The sequence below is a fragment of the Anthonomus grandis genome, chromosome 1 (assembly GCF_022605725.1).
Source record: "Anthonomus grandis grandis chromosome 1, icAntGran1.3, whole genome shotgun sequence".
Lineage (NCBI taxonomy): Eukaryota > Metazoa > Arthropoda > Insecta > Coleoptera > Curculionidae > Anthonomus > Anthonomus grandis.
This window is the reverse complement of record NC_065546.1, coordinates 55,289,975-55,311,260: the sequence shown is the minus strand read 5'-3', so window position 1 is coordinate 55,311,260 and position 21,286 is coordinate 55,289,975. Positions and strand designations below refer to the sequence as shown.

Genomic DNA, 21,286 nt, shown 5'->3' with positions numbered 1-21,286 from the left:
ATGTAGAATTGGATGCACGTGAAATCGTCGATTTGCTCTTCGCTTACGACGTTTCCATTTACGGTATGCAAGCCACAACACAACCGCTGTATTCAAATACATACTCAAAACAGGTCTCCACTAGTCTCTGAATTACTCTGCGTAGAAACGCACTTAAAACGCGGTATCTGGGAAAAAACGTGCGATTTACGCGCTAGTGGGCTCGCGCGCAGAACGCCTCATCTGGACGCAGCCCAAATTAAACGCGCCTCATCTGAGCAGGCTCGTAACAGGAAAAGTTTTTCTAAATTTCTAAAGAGAGAATTTTCCGCGCTTCCCGATTTTGTAAGGTATCAGTTGAAGGGTGCACAAGCTCACATTTGTACTGATGTCAGGGAACATATCACACACCAATTTGGTAATAGATGGATTGGAAGGCTATAAGTTATTAGCTATTCAAATTAATTTTTGTATACATATTTATTAAACTTTATACTGGATAGGTGCTACTGAATGGTCTCCTATGTCATCGGAATTATAACGCTTCTGGATTCCTTCTTGTATGGAAGTCTATTAATCTAGGGAAGATATGGTGGAGCGCATACAAGAATCTTTTAGACGTCTACTACGCTTCATGCAGCTAAAAAAATTTTCGCACGCAAGGCTGATTTGTGTTTAGAGCAAAATGGTAAATATTTTAAGCAATTTTTGTGATAGAACTTATTTATAACAACGTTTTCAATTAATGTTGTTAATGTTTTTGATGAATCCTTAATTATGAACTGAAATTAATGGGGGTGATATTAATTTTTCTTGTGGCATTTTCCAACGGACCTATTTGTTAGTAATTTTTTGTCTTACTGTAATTTTCTGATTTTCTCCAACCGACTTGGTGAATGCCAATTTGATTTCTTCATTTAAAACTGTTTCTGTTCTAGTTTATTTTTTGTACTCTACGCTTACAGTATACTTTAATAATTCTCAATTAAAATTAAACGTTGTAATGCTTATGAAAAAGTATGTAATTTTTTCTTTTAGAACAATTTTGATAAAACAGTTAAAGGTAATGGCAAATTTATTGGTATCAAATTAAAGATAAAAAAATGTACTAAATATAGGGTGTTCTATTAAAAAAAAAATAGCGTAAAATTGAATTTGAAATATCATTATTTGAGTATCGATTTTGATCACCCCATATAAAAATAAGTAAATTTTGGAATTTCATAAGATAAAATGAACTTAGCCAAGGACTCTCCATAGATTTTTCAAAAAGATAAAAAACGTCGGTTTTTTATCTTTTTGGGAAAATTTTTAAAATCGTTAATAATTAGACAACGTCGCATTTTAGGGCAAAACAATTTTAGGGTTACAGAAAGAGTCCAATGAGACTCCCATTTCTGAAAAAAAAAGTAGGTAGTTCCATTTTAAAAAAATTTCAAAATATGTAAATATCACGCTTTTTTGGGACACTCTGTATCAACCAAACTAATTTTAAAGAATGGTCCCTCGAACTCAATTAACATTCCCACTATTCAAGGTTTTTTCCGTTTCACGGTTTAGCCGCAATCGAGCACCGCGATATTAAATGGACACCCTGTATAGAGCGACTTTTTAAAAAATCTATTTTTTTTTATCTCCTTTTTGAAAATAAGTCTGCTTACTTTTTATGTAATAATAAAGCAACTTTATTTATATCACAATTTTTATTTTCAATACCCTGTATATGTAAAAACTAAAAAAATCTGTATGCAACTTAAATTTAAACGATTTCTTTTAAATAAATTTACATTTTATTTAGTCTCTGGTAGCATATCCTTTATTTCTAATAACTGCTTCACACCTTTTTTTAATTGGTTTGAATAGTCCATCAATATAGTCCTGAAAAATTGCTTTTCAGATACTTTGCATTTCTTGATGCAATTCGTTCTCATCTGATGAACTTTTTTTATGAATTCTCCTAGCAATTTCATCCCACAAATTCTCAATGGGGTTGAGATCTGGGCTGGAAAAGGCATAACATCAAGTTTATTAACACTTAACCAATTTTTAACTAATTTTGATAGATAGCACAGTATAAAGAACAAGACAGTAGGTTCACTCTCTTGCGGCCGTTTGAAGTAGGGACTTCTAAACAGTGCCGACATTTTTTACGCGGTCGTAAATCATTATTTAGTTTCGACTGCAATCCTTTACGATACGGGGGGTGTTTGAAACATTTTTAATAAGGAATACTTTCATACATCGCGGCGGGCAGCGTGTAATATATGGAATTTTTTGAAATTAAAGGCACTTTGTATTATTGTTAAAATGAAATTGAAAGAATATTATTAAGTATCTCTTTTGAACAAATAACTGTAAGAAAAACACTTGGTAGATAGCTTTAAAATTAAGTTTATTAGAATGTACACAATTAAATCTTAGCTTTACGTTCCTTTCATGCTCTTTTCTTAACTGACCAAGAAACTACCTACCTAATATTACATACACTTAATTAATAATAACTTCGTTAATATACCCATTTTTTAAATATTTAATAAAATTTACATAATAATGTGATAACAACACTCAGCATATGGAACTCTATAACAGTGAAATATAAAAAGGCAGTTAAATAAAAAAAAACTTATTAAATGCCTAATTATTTGCTTTTTAAATAGGGGATGAAAGAACAAACCACTAAAATTCAAAGAAAATGAAAATAGGTGTTTTACAACCTAGAATTCATATAAATATGCAAAATAAATATAGTTTTACATTGGGGATTATAGTACACATCAATATTTTGAAACTTAAACCCTTAAAAACCACCCTTAATGACGAAAAAAATGCAGTTTTAAGTATGGTTAGACGGTATAAGTGGCTAAAATTTATATCATTCAAATGATTGCAATGCAACTAATAATAAATCGGATAGCTTTCACTATTAAAAACCACCACTAATAACAGAATATTACCAAAAATTTTGCATTTTTTTAGATTAAAATCACGATTTAAAAAAAATATGTACTCTAAATCCCTGACACTTTTTGAACATATTATTGGTACCTATATATAGTCCATTGTAGAAGGCTACGCTTTAATTTTTGAAATAAATACATAATTTTTTATGATAATTTTTTTTAAAACTGCTATTATTTTTATTTTATTCCTAACTTTTTTAATTTTTATGCTAATGACTTACAATCAAGTTTATTTTTAAAGTTTTTGATAGTACATACTTGAAAAAATGTGCTAGATATTTGTCTAAAAAACGTTTTTTTTTAAATTATTTCACGTTATTATTTTACGTCATTATATTTTGTTATCTAAAAAAAGGGGTTATGTTCACACAGTTGTATCTTAGTGCCTATAGCACCTAGATAAATCAAACAAAAGCCAATCTTTTGTTTTTAAACCAACTTTTGTTTATTAGATTTGTTTGTAGGATCTCAATTTTCCGAGATATTTAAGAAATACTGAAGAAAAGCGTGTATTTTTTTCTGTAAACTAATCCATTTTTATTTTTAAAAAAATGTATATCCCCTTTTACTCCTGCAGCCATCTACGCAACATATCGCTGGCATTTTTAAAGTACAAAATTTCCGCACAACGCTATTATAGTTCTAATATTGAAGACGCCCCTGTATAACGCAGTCGCCACCGGGCAGCAAAAAAGAGTAGCATCAGAAAGCGAGTGAGAAAGGCAACATTTTGGGCGGCGCTTAGAGTGATCCTTCTATTCTAGTTTATGTTCGGTGTAGATAGGTAGGGGAGGTACAGAACATTGGCCTGCTCGACCGCCAGATTTAAATCCTCTAGATTTTCGGATTTGGGGTTTTCTTAAGTCATTAGTTTATTCCACTCCCGTCGAAAATCTTGATGACCTGAAGAATCGAATTATAGCCGGCTGTGAGATAATCAGAAATACAATAGGAATATTTGCGCGAATACGAGAATCAATGAGGCGAAGAGTTGAATCTTGTGTAACGTCTGAGGGAGGTCATTTTGAACACTTGTTGTAGCTTTGCGCCTATTTAAAATTTAAGTATTGTTATTTTCTATTATTTTTCTAGTTTAATGTTGTTGTATAAGGTAGTTCTTGATAATGTATTAAAGAAATGAAAAATACGCGTCAAGATGTTTTTTTTTTGCATAAAAACGACGCCACATACGAAAAAAAGTGAGAGAGCTTTTTGTCACAAACTGAACGAGGAATTAAAAAATTATTTTTAATTTGAAATAACTTGGCGAAGAAAAAAATTGTATTTTTCTTTAAAAAAATTGAGATCATTACCCGTATGCGCGCCAATGGTGAACATAAAATTCTTACTTGCATGTCAAAGAATGCGCGATAACTACCTCCTAAAACCCTCCAAATTTCATTTGCATATCTCGACCGGTTTCAAAGCATTAAATAAATCATCAAAACGAAGCATTTGTGGACATACGTTTATATAGCAAACTGTCATTATTTTTCCATGCAGAATCACCCCTGAAGATTGTCGCACTTATTTACTAACACCCTGTATAGCTGAATTTCTTCTTTTGAAAATGCGTGTAAACCTGACAACAGAACATCGATGTATATGTTTATAAACAAAACACCCCAAGTTATTGTTTACTAATTCTAGCTTGCAATGTTCTAAAGAAAGAACATGTTCATCTCCAACCCGCCTTTTTCCAATGTTATTAGCATTAGGTTTCTAAATACTTAAGAAAATTAATAATTGTAATTATTGTTTTAACACTAATTTTATACATAGATTATTGAACTTGTATGAGTCGCGATAATAAGATCTCCACTAAAAAGGCAAGACACGCTTATTGTCAAATCCAATAAATCATTATTATATCAACTCTTCTTGAAAAATATAGGTACTTGCTATTCCGACGTATAACGTATGTAGCCCAAATACTAAATTTTTAATGTTGAAGATGTAGTCCATTCTTGCAGTGGACTTAATAGGTCAATGGGTAACTAAAGATACTTCGGACATCCTCCACTAAATTTATTTAAAAAATATTAATCCGACATGTTTCATCATCAGGGATAGCAAATTAAGGGGTTCCGTCAATACATCTTACAGATCTAGTGCCTCAGACAAGGTTAAAACGAATTAAGATACCATGAGAATAAGACCAAACATGGATTTACAAAAACTTTCCAATTACATTAATGTATGATGTATTGACGGAACCCCTTAATTTGTTATCACTGATGATGGACATGTTATATATCCAAAACATGTCGTATTATTAATTTTTAATAAATTTAGTGGAGGATGACCCAAGTATCTTTAGTTACCCATTAATTTTTAATGCCAAATACCAAATACTAATATTTTTTATTTTCTTGATATTTTAATTAAAAAAGCTTTACAGAATTTTGAAACTAGAATTTACCGTAAACAAATTTATACCAATAGATATCTTAATTTTAATTCTAATTATCCAATAATGGTAAAAAGAGGAGTGGTAAAAAAATTACATGATCGTGCAAACATTATTTGTAATAATCAACATTTAACAACTGAAAAAGATTTTATTAAAAATATCTTAATAGAAAATAATTATCCCAAAGAATTTTTGGAAAATTGCTTTAAGGAGTTTGATAATCCGCGTATGCAGTAGAATTAACCAATTTTTACGACAAATCTTATTTTGCCATCTATTCCAGGTCCAAAAAATGTAACATAAGAACTTTTAAAACGCAAAAGATATTACGATATCTATTAACAAAAACTAAACCTTTCAATGAAAATGAATTTAATAAATACAGTAGTGGTAGAAAGTAGAGCAACTTTTAAAAAAATAAAATTTCTTGACAACTAACAAAGGAATAACAATGATATTTATCCACAATACTTTTGGTCAAGTAGGTAGTCTTAAATCAGATAAGAATTGACCTTCTGTTTATTTTTAAACTGATAAGAATTTGTGTACCTGGCAAAAAGTAGAGCAACATTTTTCTTAGAACTTACAAATCGAATAATATTAGTTTAATTCCAGCTGTTTACCGGTTGCATTAAAAGCAAAGTTAGTTTACAATGCCTAGAAGTAGGCCTTTATCCGTTGATTTAAAAACACAAATTATAGACTGTCACAAAAATGGTGAAAAACGAATCAATATTGCAAGAAGGTTTAGTTTGAATAAATCTATAGTATCGCGAATAATTTTACGTTATGTGAAGCATGGACATGTTTTACCTAGAAGAAAAACAGGAAGACCAAGAAAAACCGATAAATATCAAGATAAACAAATTTTGAAAATATCTCAGAGTGATCCATTTTTGGGTTCAAGTAAAATAAAGCAGCGTTTATCAGAAGAATTAGGCGTTCAGGTATCTTCAAGGACAATAAGAAGTAGATTATGCGAGGCCAAATTATTTGCAAAACGTCCAGCAAAAAAGCCCTTATTATCTGCAAAAAACAGACGATCCCGTCTTCTTTTTGCTCGATCTCATTTGCACTGGACAATTAATGACTGGAAAAAGATAATTTTCAGCGACGAATCAAAGTTTAATTTGTTTCAAAGCGATGGAATAGCATATGTTCGACGTCCTGCAAACCAAAGGTTAAATCCCAGATACACTTGTCCAACAGTAAAACATGGTGGTGGATCAATGGTGTGGGGCTGCTTTTCCGGTTTCGGAATGGGGCCACTTCATAAAATTGATGGGATAATGGATAGATTTATGTACAAAGATATTCTGGAAAATGAAATGGTTCCATATGCAGACGAGAAAATGCCCCTTAGGCACATTTTTCAGCAGGACAATGATCCAAAGCATTCTTCTAAATATGTAAAGGCTTGGTTTAGACAGCAATATATTCAAGTAATGGAATGGCCAAGTCAATCACCAGATTTAAACCCCATCGAGAACCTATGGGAAATTTTGGATAGGAAAATAAGGGGGAAAACTTACAAAAATAAGAACGAATTGTTCAATGTATTACACGAAGCTTGGATTAATATGGACCCAGTAATAATTTCTAGGTTACTGCAATCTATGCGCCACCGTTGTGAGGAAGTTATCAAAAATGATGGATATTTTACAAAATACTAAAATTGTAATTGTATTTCAGTTTTTACTAAAAGAAAAACATCAATTCTTAAAAAGTTGCTCTACTTTTTTCCGCCCCAGAATTAATTTTTGTACATAAAAAATATAAACAAAGAATATTAAGTTAAGTTGTTGATATATTTATAATGCTTAGATCTTATTGGTATTATATTTCCAATATGATTGTATTTTCTTACTAAATAAAATAGATGTGTTTAAAATAAAGAAGTTGCTCTACTTTCTGCCACTACTGTATGTAATAAGTATATAAAGTTCCTTCTACTTAATAATGGTAACGTAAATGTTACTTAGGTGAAACCTGTAGACCATTACCAAAAACAATTAATAAACATAAATCTTACCTAAAAAAACAATGATTTTCAAAAATCCAAAATTACACAACATGCATTTGACAATAACCATAGAATAAATTAGACTGCGTCCTCAATTTTAGCGAAGGAACCAGCTTTAAAAACAGTTTAACAAACAAGCATCAAATTACTTAAAAAAAGCAGTGTAACTATTCAAATTAGGTATTTTTATGAGATAAGTAGGTTTTTCTCATCGTTTTTAATAGTTAAGTTAGATATGATGTTAAAAAGAAAAAACGAGCTCAGCGATCAATTAAACCTCAGCTCCTGGGTATATAAAAAAAGCTAGTTTCATTAGTTTTTTAGTTATTTTCCGCTTTGTTAATAACTATATTGTTATGATAATAAAGTATTATAAAGCATGATATTATGACTTTGAATCAAAAAATTAAATGACATACAGAGTGTCCCGTTTAAAATAATATAGCTCCTACTACTTCCAAATTGCCCATAAAACATATAAATATTAAATATTTACCGCCAGATAAATCTCAAGATGTAAAAAACGATTTTCTCTGTTACTGTTCCTCCCAAGTATGCCACATGGCCCATTAAACTTCTTAGATTTTTACGTAGATTCCGAAGATTTAATAATATCTAGAAGGTGTCTTCAACAAAACTTGCTAGGCAATGTTTTCCATTTACCGAATGTTAATTTTATGGATAATTTATTGCTTAACATGCTGCCAACTAAGGAACTCCCCAAGTAACATGCATATTTTACTGCTTTTCACGGTATATGGGTGTACAAATATTTACCTTTTACGGGAATAAACTGGCGTTCACGTATACGTTTTTCAAAAATTTCCCATCGTATGTTATTATGCAGGTTTCTCCTTTAACATATTATTCGGTTGTTTTTATGCAGTGTGCTTTCAACCAAAATTAAATTAAATTCAGGAACACAGTGGTATTTTGTTTAATTTTCCGAAAACATTCAATCTATTTACCTGATAATGTGCTAATTACATTTCAATTACGTAATGGTAAAGCGAAGCCCAACAGAAGTGAGTAAATTCTTATTTTCCTTTCAAATTATTTATTTTAAAAAAATTATAGGAAATGTTGACTTTGAGGGGGCAACACACACTTTGGACAAACAGTGTTTGAAATATATGTAATTAAAAAATTTTGACTTTCGATATTTTCGATTCTACGTAAAATTCAAGACATTTGAGGAGTCACATTATATACTTTGACCAAACAATTTTTGTAACATACTTAGTTATAAAGTTCAAAAATTTGACTGGTATCTCTGTAACTATGTAACCTCTCCAAATTCTTGGACGTCCATGGGAATTCAAAAATGACTTAATATACAAGATAACGAAGTTTTAGTTCACTTACCTTATTATTATAAACATCCAAATAATTGGGCGCTGAGAATATCGTGATTAAGGAAGGGAAGCCAGTCGTTTGACTTTTTCTGTACATTCTATATCTGAAAAAGAAATAAATCTCTTTTTATAATAAAAAATAACTTTCTCCGTCTGCTGCATTTAAAATTATGTACCGGCTTAAAACTTTCCAGATAATACGAAAAGCGTATTCTTCACAAGCAATTCTCAAAGTCGGGTATAAATTTAAAGAGAAAATAAAATGTTTCGGTTTCCGCAGCAGGAATAAGGTACTTCTTCCCGAGGCTCTTTTTTAAACAGAATTTTAATTAAAAATTCTGTTGAAAAAAAAAGGGTGGGGTGAGGGGGGCGTTGTTTTTTTATGTAGAGAACGACAACACGATCAACATTTAATTGGACCATTTTAAAAAACAATGGTCTTGGATAAAATCTCCCTGCTTTGTTGCCATATCCCCAAATATGACGACGCACAGTAGGACCCCTATATGGGGAAACGGACAACAAACTTTAAAGATATAATATTTAAAATTACCATTTTGATGTTTTTATATTTGGAAGACATTAATGCGTAAATCACTCTAGGTACTCAATAGGTCATACCTGTAGATTATTACCAAAAAGAATTAATGAATATAAATCTTACATAAAAAAACAATCATTTTCAAAAAAACACAACATGCATTCGACAATACCCATAGAATAAATTAGACTGCTTCCTCAATTTTAACGAAGGAACCAATTTCAAAATTACGTAAATTAAAGGAAAGTGCATTTATAATGTTACATGAAGATAAATGCTTAGCTACTTGTTCAGTTGTTTTGATAATACATGGATTCCTTTGCTAAAGAAATAGGTAGCACAGAGCATTCTCAAAATTAATTGATAATTTGAAATACATTTTATATCTTCTATCACTAAATTTCATTAGGATCACCCCGCTTTAATTTTAAAAGATGTAACCTTTGAATTGTTTGTTAACTTTAAAAATAGTTTAATAAACTATCAATCAAACGTCAAATTATAAAAAAAAAGTATTTATTTTCTCTCTAAGTACAATTTTTAAACAAAGTGTAGACCAGAGATTAGAAAAGATAAGTATATTTTTTCATATTTTTAACTTAATTCAATTTAATTTAATTTACCTGGATAATGACATTAATGCGTAAAATATATAAAAAGCATCACTAGGTATTCAACATCGGGCTGAAAAACTTTAAGACAGGAGGAGAAATTTGAAGATTGAATAAACTGGACAAACATGAACTTATGTTGGGCAAAAATGGCAAATATAAGCGTAAACAATTAACATAACCCTTATTCAAACATTAAAGAGTCATGGCAAATTACTAAGAGGTTTTGGAAAAAGCAAACGCATATGTCAAAATGTTGATAAATACCAGTGAACACTGGTTTTTAGCAGACCTGACCTGAGCTAACCAGGATAGTGTATTATTTTTTATGGTAAGAAATAAAATAGCTGAGTTCTCATGGGGTAAATTAAAATTTTAAATATCAAGTTTATTCTTTATTTATCTATTTTTTATAAAAAATAACAATAGGTATAAAAACCGGCTATATCTATGTTTGTGATAAGACCGGATGAATCCTTGGATTATTTCGTATTTGAGAACTTCAATTCTTTGACAAAGTTCTTTGACAGTTGACAACTGTCTGTAGACTCGAACGTAGGTGACATCAGAAACATCATAAAGTTCCATGGTACCTGATGGTGTGTAACTACAATTTTTTTGGTAAAAGCAAGAGGAAAGCAGAAAGTTCATAGAGAGCGTATTAGATGACGCAGTGAACATGATGATTCGTATGTTGTGAAGAAGGAAAGCAACGGATAAGTACTATATAAAAGAAATTGTAAAGAGTAAGAACGATATTAAGAAACTATGAAGAGTTAAGACACAGTGAGTACAAGAATGATGTACTTGATCATTAACACATAGTAATGGTGGTTGCTTTATTTAATTCGAGTATTTCCAACAGATCAAATTTATTGCTTTTCCGGCAGAAATGTAAAAGCTTTAAGTCAGTAGCTGGATCAAAACTGTGGTTGTTAGTGTAAACATGTCTTGCAAAGTTAGATTTGATGCTTTTAGGGCAAATATTTCGGTTCTTGCTCCTCTCAATCTCTCTACAATGTTCATTGACACGTGTAGAAAACCTTCTACCGGTCTGTCCAATGTAAAATGCATTGCAAGACTCCTGATTTTCTGGCGGGATTTTGTCCTTACAGTTGATATCAAAAGATCTTAATTTATGTTTATGTATGTATTGTTTTTGATTTGGTATAAAATCGTACCCCAAAAGGGGATTGGATAATATTTTTGATCGTCTGATTGCTTGATTATCAGATTTTTATTTAAATGTTTAAAATAAATTTTATTGATTAATTTTAAGGGAAAACAGTTGTTAGAAGCTATTTGTTTTATAATATTTTACTCTATGTTGAAGTCAGCTTTATCTAAGGGAATCCAGAAAAGCCTAGAAAAGTGGGAATGGAAAGCTGCGAATTTCTGGCTATAAGGGTGATTTGAGTTATAAGGGATGGTGGATGTAGGCTTACGGAATATTAAAAATTTGATCTTATTGTTTATACGTGTTAGTTTAAGATCTAAAAATGCTAAAGATTCGTTGGTTTCAATTTCAAAAGTAAAATTAATGCATGAGTGTAAAGAGTTTAAGAACGTGATAAAATTTTGAAGGTCGGAGGGGCTACCCTTAAAATTGGCAAAAATATCATCCACATATCGTTTGATAAAGAAAATGTGTTGAAAGGGGGACTATTTTATTTTCCAAGTCTGACATAAACAATTCAGCTAAAAGAGGGGACAGGCTAGAACCCATTGCAACACCTGAGTTTTGTTTGTAGTATTTATAGTTAAATTGAAAAAAAAATTGTTGTGAAACTAATTCAACCAGAACACAAAGGTTGTCAATATGGACTTTCTCAAAAGGATCAGTATTTTTTTTTAAGTCTCCAACTAAAGGTAAACAGTCCTCAAGAGGGATGCTAGGGAAGAGGTTAGAAACATAAAAAGATACTAAAAAGGATGAATCGGGTAGAATGACAAGGATGATTCAGCTCTTGAGCTAGTTGAGTGGAACTTTTTATAGAAAATGAACTTTTAAACTTAGTAAGGTGTGGTTGAGCCAAAAACTCATCTTGTCACACGGAGAGCCACAATAAGAAACCACTGGACGAATAGGCATATAATGCTTGTGGATTTTGGGCAAGCCGTACAACAAAGGGATGGACGGATTGATAAGTATGAGTTTAAATTTAATTGTGTTAAAATATTCTAAAGTTGTATTTACTTGTTTTATTGAATTTTTAAATTTAACCAAAAATTTGTCAGTCGGACAGCGGTTGACAACAGAAAAATTATCTGTGGACAAAAAGGTTTCAACTTTTTCAACATACTGAACTCTGTCCAAGATCACAATACAGTTGCCCTTGTCTGCTTTAGTTAAGGTCAAGTTATTATAGGGTCTACCAATAAGAATGATATAAGTTTAAATTGCTAAAAAATAAAAACGAATTGGTTAATTTCTATGATTGATGTTTCATGTTGTAGTTTATTATGTAACATTATGTTTTAAACAAAATATCATTAAGATGTCCACCTCGGCTACGGCGGCAGACGTTTAGACGATGAACCCAATTTTCAATCATTTTTTCTAACAAGTTGGGCTGAATTTCGCGAATAACCCTAGTTATGTTAACTTTCAACTCATTGATGGTTTGAGGATTGTTAGAATACACCTTCGACTTCACATATCCCCAAAGAAAAAAGTCCAGGGGAGTAAGATCACAGGACCTTGGTGGCCAGTTGATATTGCCATGTCGCGAAATTATTCGATCTTCAAAACGCTCTCTTAATAAATTAATTGTGGCTCGGGCGGTGTGTGATGTTGCTCCGTCCGTCCTGTTGAAACCAATTCTCTTTGAAGTCTCCACCATCAATTGCAGACCAAAGAAAGTTTGTTATCATGTCGCGGTAGCGCTCTCCGTTGACTGGCACAGTACGCCCCCTGCATCCTCAAAAAAGTATGGACCGATAATTCCACCGACATGCAAACCACACCACACAGTCACTTTTAACGGGTGTAATGGCACCTGTACTAATTCCTGGGGATTGTTCTGACACCAGAAGCGGCAATTTTGCGTATTGACAACGCCACCAAGACAAAAATGGGCTTCATCTGAAAAGATGATTTGTTTCCCAAAATCAGCATTTTGTTCCAACTGCAACAGGGCCCAATCCGTAAACGTTCTTCGCAAACCATGGTCAGCAAGCTTCAATTCTTGAGTTAGAACCATCTTATATGGATGTAGGCCTAAGTCTTTCTTCAAAATGCGCCACAGAGACATTGGTGAAATGCCTAATTGCTGAGAACGGCGCAAAACAGACACATTGTTATTCGCGTCAACACTTTCTCTTGCAGCGGCGATATTTTCAGCGGTCCTTGCACTTTTTTGTCGCGTTGGTGGCTTATTATCCCGAAGAGTATACTCCCGTTCAAACTTATTAATTGTGCGCCTTATTGCAAGCTCAGAAGGCCGTCCACGATGGCCAAAATCTTCTCTAGGAGCACGATAACAGGCTCTAACCGATTGCGCATTTTCGTAATACCTTTTCACGATAGCTATACGTTGCTCTTGACTTAAACGATTCATGATGAAATGTCAAAGTATACTTAACACAACTGACGTTTGATCCGCGTTTTGACACATACCATTTTGCGTACATGGCCCACTAAACTTCTATCACTTCTATTGGTAGACCCATTATTCTGTAAATATTTTAGCGTCTTAAGATTAGGAGAAACACTCGAGGGAGAAAAGCTATTGAGCCTATGATATGTGTTAATACATGAAGCAGCCTGGGATCTGAGTGTATCCTTTAATGGGAGATCACTGATAAAGGTAAAGTTGTTCTTGCCCTCGACCGCCATCAGTTCCAAATCCCTTCTTCGAGGGATGATATGAAAATTATAGTTTAAACCTAAATTCAACATACAGTTTTCGTTATCTGTAAAAGCAACATAAGCACGCTTAAATTAAGTGTTCTGGGGTGAAAAGAGAAGTTGAGTGAGTTATTGTTGGAAGTGTTATGGCGAAGTTCAGATGTGAAAATTAAACTGTCAAAACTTAAATTCATAATAGATCTGTCAAACTTACAGTCCGTGGCTGTTGAGTTGAAGACATCGTCTTTCTTAATTATTTTGTTTTGTTCGGAAGGGAAGTTTAGTGTGCTGTTAGTGGTTTTGGCGAGAACATTGATTTTGTTTTTTAGACGTTGGAATTTAAATTTTTTTTTGATCGTACACATAGTTAAGAAGTTCTGAATTAACAGAATCCCACTCGGATGCATGCATCAAATCATTTAAATGTAAGTATAAAAATTTCAGTTTAAGATCGATTATGCTAAGTTTAAAATAGAATTTCTTAATTTCCTCTTTAATCCAAACCTTGATACCTTGTACTTTTGGACCTTAGGGTGACATAGTTGGGTCTCAGGTTTCTTTTCAAACACTTTCAAATGTCCAGCGCGGACTAGTGTAGCCATACCAGCTTTCTTAATAGTGAAGAAATAGTCCATACTTGCAGTAGAGTCGTACGTTAGGGTAAAATAAGAATCTTGCAGTCTCCCTCCACTTATTTATTAAACATTTAGTGATGTAAAATTCCCAACATGTTTCGGACACAGTGGTGTCCATCATCACGGGGTAATTTGTTCGGAACTATTTTCCTTTAGTAACCCCTGATGATGGACTCCACTGTGTCCGAAACATGTAGGGAATTTCAATTCACTAAATGTTAATTAAATAAGTGGAGGGAGACTGCAAGATTCTTATTTTACCTTAATGTATGACTCCACTGCAAGTATGTAGTATTTCTTCGCTATTAACAAATTTTGTTTTATATTTTTAACATTAAAGTATTGTTACTTTACTTTAGTTATCTTTTTTTGACAAAAAACGTTTTTTAAGAAATTTTAGAAATGCAAGATCTATCATACTACTAATAATGTCAAAATATTTGATATTCACAGTTTTTCACAATTCTTGACTTTTACCCCTTGACATTGATTCATAAATTGCTGTTTTAGACCTCTCGCAGTGACCCCCAATGATTAAGGGCTATGTCAATTTAAAGTACATACATTTACCACAGATTATGATAAAATAAAAACCCTAATGCATATTGATTCATATTTTTTATATCTCAAGTCAAAGTTGAAAAATATATTTGTTTTCTTATACTCTTTAAAACTGAAGATACTTACAAAATTATTTTGTATTATTGAAGGGCATCTACCAGTAGTTAGTACCCATAATTTATATTATCTCTAACTTGCCTCCACTAAACGACGAACAAAGAGCACAGTGATTTTTCATGTAATATGTTTGTGAATCTCCTGGACTATTTTATCTGAGCGTGAAAACTAAAAAATGCCTGAATTGTATTCTCACATGTTTTCTCAACAATTTGAAATACTAAAAAGTTGGATAGGAACCACTTCAAGATTTGATTTTTGTCCACAGTCGGATCCACTGTGCGACGTCCCGATGCAGACGTTTTATGCCCGGGATAAATTTTTAATGTCCCAACGGTTGGTGGCATTGCGGCATATCATAAACCGTCTGAGCGTTGGCTGCTAAAGTGCTCCCATATTTATGCCATATTTGGCCGCCTTAACCCACTAAATAATTCCATGTCTCTAAAGAGGGTGGAAGTGGGAGGGAGCTAACGAAAATCCATCGCTGTCGGCATTTTAATTCGCGTTCAGTGCCAAAAATTTCGCTGATAAAAAACTCATTTTGATTTAGGGGAATTTTATATGGCAACAGCGTGTCAGGACATACATATCTCCGGTGTTGCACCCACGTCCTATAAGCCTTTAGCAAACAGAAGGTTTCCTTGGGGAACACGGGAGAGGGAAAAGTTTTGTGGAAACAGCGTATATTTGGATTAAATCCTCTTTCCTGGAGAACGAGGTCAAGCGCGTACACCTAGAAATTGCCCTCCAAGAGTGCCTTTTGCGGCGTTGCCGTCACGTCAATGCTCTTTAAGCCGACCGAAAAGTAATTTTTAACATTAAAAAAAAACCCTCGATGAAAACAGGCAAAGGGTTGACAATTAAATTAACACAAAACCTCCGCAAAGTCATTCCGACGGTCCCTTACAACGTAATTTAATCAACTTAATGACTGCGGACAGACGCTTTAAAAGGCGACGGGGAGAAGGAGTATGGCGAGCCTCCATAGACATTTTCCATAAGAAATATCCTTTTATTATGTGTAATAATACCCCTCTCTAGAAAGCGCTGTTTTATTCAGGATTACGCCATAAATAAGTGTAAACAGCTGGCTACTATGTCCCATGTAATGATTATTGCAATATTTCCAGGTTTCCTAAGGTGATTGGTTGTGTCGATGGTACTTACATCAGAATTAGGTCGCCTGGTAAGGAGTGCCTTTTATTTTTAACTTTATCTATTTTAATACCTTTATAGTTTTAAAATGATAATAATTCATGATTTTAGGAAGAGATGAGGTATCTCCGATATCTCTGAGAATTTTTATACAGAACCAAATTCCATTCATTCGTGTTTTTTTATTGTTGGCTGGTGACCGTGTATTTTCATAGAAACTGTATGACAGTTGTACGCCAAACAGATATTGTCAAGTGTGAAGTGTACGAGCAAAGTTGTGATTTTCACAGTAAAGTTAACGGAACGAGAAAAAATAGAAATTCTGTGCATGGTTGGTTTTGGTGATAGACCACGTACTCAAAGCTAATTCTAACTTCAATGCTAGTTCTATTGTTTTTTTTAATCTTTTAAAACTGAAGCGTAATTCATGACAATGATCATTAAAGACTCTTTCACCGCGAGTGAAAAGTTGGGGATTCTTGCCACCTTTTTTTCTGCCATTATTAGCAAAAAAATTGCCAAAATCACTTAATTTTGACTGCAACTTATGTTACAGTTATAATAATAAGTTTTTTTTAAATTTATAACATCCACGTTTATTTTCTTTTTGTAACCTCAAAATCTCATAAATCCATCTGATGTGCTTTTTTCTGAAAGCTAAGAGTGTTGCCATATCATAAATCCAGATTAAATAATTCCCGTACGATGCATCATAAACAAAAAAGATTCATGAAATCTCAATTAGCTAAGTACCTTTAGGTTTTAAAAGGGTGCATACGGGCGTAAAGTAATACGAATACGAAGTATTAGTTATAAATATATAAATTAATATATTGTAATACTTCGTATTATTTGTTATTGTTTAGAATTTGTGTGTGTGTTAAGGAACTCTAGTCTGATGATGGCAAGAACACTTGCTGCTGAAATGCATCATTCCTGAAATTAAAGGATTTTATTTGTGGAGCATTTTAACTGTGGAGAAAAGACTTCCTCTACTAACTTTTCAATATCCTAGTTTTAGGTTTAATTTTCGTGGAATAGCATATGATGATAGTTCCGTGGAGCATGGGCTGAGAAGAAATATGAGCTGGTCAGAATAATTAAAGGTTTTTTTTTTTTTTTTTTATGGTAAACGTAATTGGAGGAAAGTCCTATGTCACTCTTGGAGTGGTGCTTGCGCGAAGATATTTGTGGGCATTTATGTTGAATCGCTGCAGGTTGTATGCGTCGGGAAATATGTGAGGTGGAAGCCCATTCCACAAAGAAGATGTTCTCCAGATGAATGAGTCCCGATACAGCGACGTCCTTGGGTGGACTCGATGTTGATGAGCCGCAACTGCTAGACGCGTCCTTCTTGCCGGAACAGCCCTGGGTGGAATCAGGCCTTCCAGCTCAGAGGAGCACTTACCGCGATAATAACGGTAGAATAAACAGAGATCAGCCACCTTTCTCCTGTGCTCCAGACTATCCAGACTCTTTGTCAGTTCTGGTTTGTCGATAAGACGAATAGCTCTCTTCTGTATAGAATCCAGCAGCTTTAAACTATGCTTGGGTGCAGAGCTCCAGACATGCGAGCAATACTCGAGGGAAGGGCGTATTTGAGCCTTATGAAGAGTCAGCAGCTGTTCTGGTGTATACAGTTTTTTCGTTTTGAAAAGCACTCCGAGTTTTTTGGAAGCTGCCCTGGCGATCTCGGGAACGTGGTGATGCCAGGACACACTGTTGGTGACTTCGACTCCTAGAAGATGTAAAGATGATTTCATTGGCAATGTTTTCCCTGCCATTACCAGCTCCGGTCCACCAAGGTTAGTCTTCATCGTAAATACTGCAGCCTGCGTTTTTTAGCGTTAAAATTGACCAGATTATTACCGCCCCACTCCAAGATTGCTCTAATATCGTTATTGGTTGTAGCTACTTGTTGCTGCCTAAGATTCTGAGAAGTTGCGGCTGTCGTTTGTTTGGCGGACTAAAATGAGGAAATAAGTGTGCTATCGTCCGCAAAGCTGTAGATTGGATTGACAGTGGTTCCTAGCAAATCGTTGATATATATCAAGAAAAGGGTGGGGGATAGAATGCATCCTTGAGGGACTCCAGCGTTAATGTTAAATTTGTCGTAGAGGTGTCCATCGACGGCTACTTGGATTGTTCGTTGTTCAAGAAAAATTTTGATAAAGAAAGGTACTTAAAAATTATTCTTTATTGGAGTGTTAACCTGTCTTTCTTTTTTTTTAATTTATTAATTTAAATTTATTTGTTTTTATGAGTTTCTTGCTTCTCAATTTTAATAAAATTAACTTACAAATTTATTTATTAAAAATGTTGCTGTTTTACCAGGTTTGTTTATGCCAGGTGGGTCAGTTCATTAAATCATTGCGATAACTTAAAAATTTGTCCCCGAAAGCGAACATTTTTCTGTCCTACATTATAACAACCCTGATGATACCTTAGTCAAGGCTTAGCTTTGCTAAAAGTCCATTAGTTTTAGCGACCTTATAAACTAAAACTGTCAGTCCATGATTGATAACAAAAAAAAATTAGGTATCTTCAATTTATCAGTTGTCAAATGTGACATTTATGACATGTCTTTGTTGCCGTTTAGTTAGGTTATTGGCTCAGGTAAAAAAGAGCCTCATACACAATCTGGCAATAACGACTAGAGCAATAGGTGTCAAAAAAATGACGGAAACGGAAAAAAGTGAGTAACGGTGGTTATAAACGTGCAAAAACTTACCCAGCATCTTGGGCTTCGTGCGCTCTAATTATTGAAAGGAGATTATTGTTTTGTAGGAAGTCACAACAGGCAGCATAGCTAAAAACAAATAAATCAGTCATCGATTATTAAACTATATGACGGTGAAGTGCGTAAAGTACCTGTAGAAATATGAGCAGCCCCTAACGGAGTTGTGTGAAAAATGTTCCGCGTTGTTCTCGTTTCCGAAATCCTCGAGGGGATCCGACCAGAGGAGATCGCACATCGGTCCGAATGCGGGCGGCTCTTTAAATCGATCTAACTGTAAAATAAAACGTGGTTGATAGTTCGGAAATTTTTGGGGGAGTTGGCAACGTTGTATTTTATGTACGTTAAGGCGCGTTTAGACTTGAGCACGCACGATACACTGCGAATGCTCAGGTGTAAACGGTTTATGCTCGCACGCTCACCACGTGCGTGGCTGCTCGCGAATAAGTAGAAAGCGATCGGGTCAATGTCGGTTTCCGAGATGGGCACTGGGTCTGCCACCCAACGTGGCCGATTGATTCTGATTGGCTAATTTTTGACGTACATCAAATATGACAATAATGACATTTTAACTGTCGTATTTGATGATTGTCTTTTTTAAGTTCTCTTTGGATGGAACACAAGCCAAGGCTCATGATTTTCTTCCAATTTGAAGTTTTTAAGTAATTTATAGCTTTTTGTAGTTTTTTTGAGTCATGGGTCGATAAATTATTTTACAAACGTGCCAACATCGAATCATAGAGCAGGAGACAGGTAAATTTCAATTATGACATACCTAAGTGTTTTCTAATATTGTTTAGGTGGATTTTGGATAGATTATCATTTTCCAGGGTATAATTATGGATTTAATCCTATTTTGGACATATCTATGTTACTGTTCTCAATTTAAATTCTTTTTTACAATTCAGTTTTAATTATTGAACCTTCACTGGGAAAATACTTGACATTTCCCTTTCCTTGATGAATATCTTCATCTAGATTAAGATATTCATGCAAATATCCTTTATGTACTGGTTTGTATATTAGGAATAGCCCAGACAGTCACAGAAATCACAGATTTTTTTTAAATTTCCATTGAATCCATCCTTACAAAACTCTTGGAGCAAGATCTGTCAAGTAAGTCCGACTAAAAATGTCACCAATTATCGAGTTTGCTCCAAACACTTTTCTTGTTCTGATTTTAACAACCCTGATAATCCTGTACGACTCAGATGGGATTCTGGAGTAGAAACACGACACCTATTTGTACAATTTAAAGAAAATTTTGACACATCCAGATTGACATTGAAGAACCACTCATGACTCACAGGTAAAGCATAAAATGTATCTTTTTGTTATGTAAATTATAAATTTAGAGGTTAAAATGTTAACGGAGCAAAATTATCTAAATTGTCTTATAAAATACTGCCTGGGCTTACCCTTATTACTATAAAATAAAGACAAAATCTTGTAACTTCGTTACAGAATTGACTCCTCAATATTACGGTTGTGAGATCTTTATGAGAATTAGTCCTTTAATTTTTGAGATATTTTGCTTCGAAGTGAGTGCTCACCTTAAAGAACAAACATGATCTCTGGACCCTAATAAATAAAAAATAAGGCTTGACAATTTTTAGTTCTATCAAACTTAGAAATAACTCAAAATCGGCTCTGGCCATTCTAGTAAATAAATCTTTTAAATTGATCATAACCACTTTCGAATACCAAATGTTTGAATACAATATTATTTGTTCTATGACGAAAAAGTTCTATTTGCCTGTTGAAGTTTTTTTTCTTCTGTTTTTTTCAATTAACCTGAACATCACAATGCGGCCGCTGCTGTTTCTTGGTCTTCCATTTTTTGCCCACTCACCTGTGAGCGTTTGTGCGCGGAGGCTCAGTGCGTGCGTGCTCAAGCCTAAACGCGTCTTTAGGAAGCCCGCTTGTTGTTCCGGTGACAACTCGCCTAATATTAAGACAACTGACTGACAACTGAGCCATATTTTACCAAATAAGGGGTGTCCCAATAAGAGCGCACGTTTTAATTGGTAAATAAAAGTCATAATTTATTTTAAACTGAGTGTTATTTATATTTTAATGTAAAGCTAATACACTGCAATTAAACGTGAAAAATAATATCTGGCAAATGGCCGCCTCGACTTTCGTGACAGACTCTTATTCGTTTTGAGAAATTTTCAATTACATTTTCACATAATTGCGGCCCAATTTCGCTAATAATACGTCTAATTTCGTTTTTCAACTGTGGAATTGTTGTTGGGTTATTAGCGTATACGAGGGATTTTAAAAAACCCCAAAGAAAAAAGTCACAAGGAGTTAAATCGCATGATCTTGCGGGCCAGTTCTGGT

At 33.5% G+C, this 21,286-nt stretch overlaps 1 protein-coding gene across 10 annotated transcripts in view; it reads right to left on the bottom strand.

Moving 5' to 3' along the window:
- LOC126745680 (serine/threonine-protein phosphatase 2B catalytic subunit 2-like) overlaps positions 1 to 21,286 on the bottom strand; it is a 227,631-nt gene that overhangs the window by 87,997 nt on the left and 118,348 nt on the right. For all 10 annotated transcript variants that reach the window (XM_050453648.1, XM_050453653.1, XM_050453677.1 and 7 more), the window contains exons 6-8: positions 19,075 to 19,214; positions 18,935 to 19,012; positions 8,741 to 8,834 (exon numbers count right to left, since the gene is read on the bottom strand). In XM_050453648.1, coding sequence (XP_050309605.1) covers positions 8,741 to 8,834; positions 18,935 to 19,012; positions 19,075 to 19,214 — 312 coding nt within the window. The remainder of the gene's footprint in view (positions 1 to 8,740; positions 8,835 to 18,934; positions 19,013 to 19,074; positions 19,215 to 21,286) is intronic.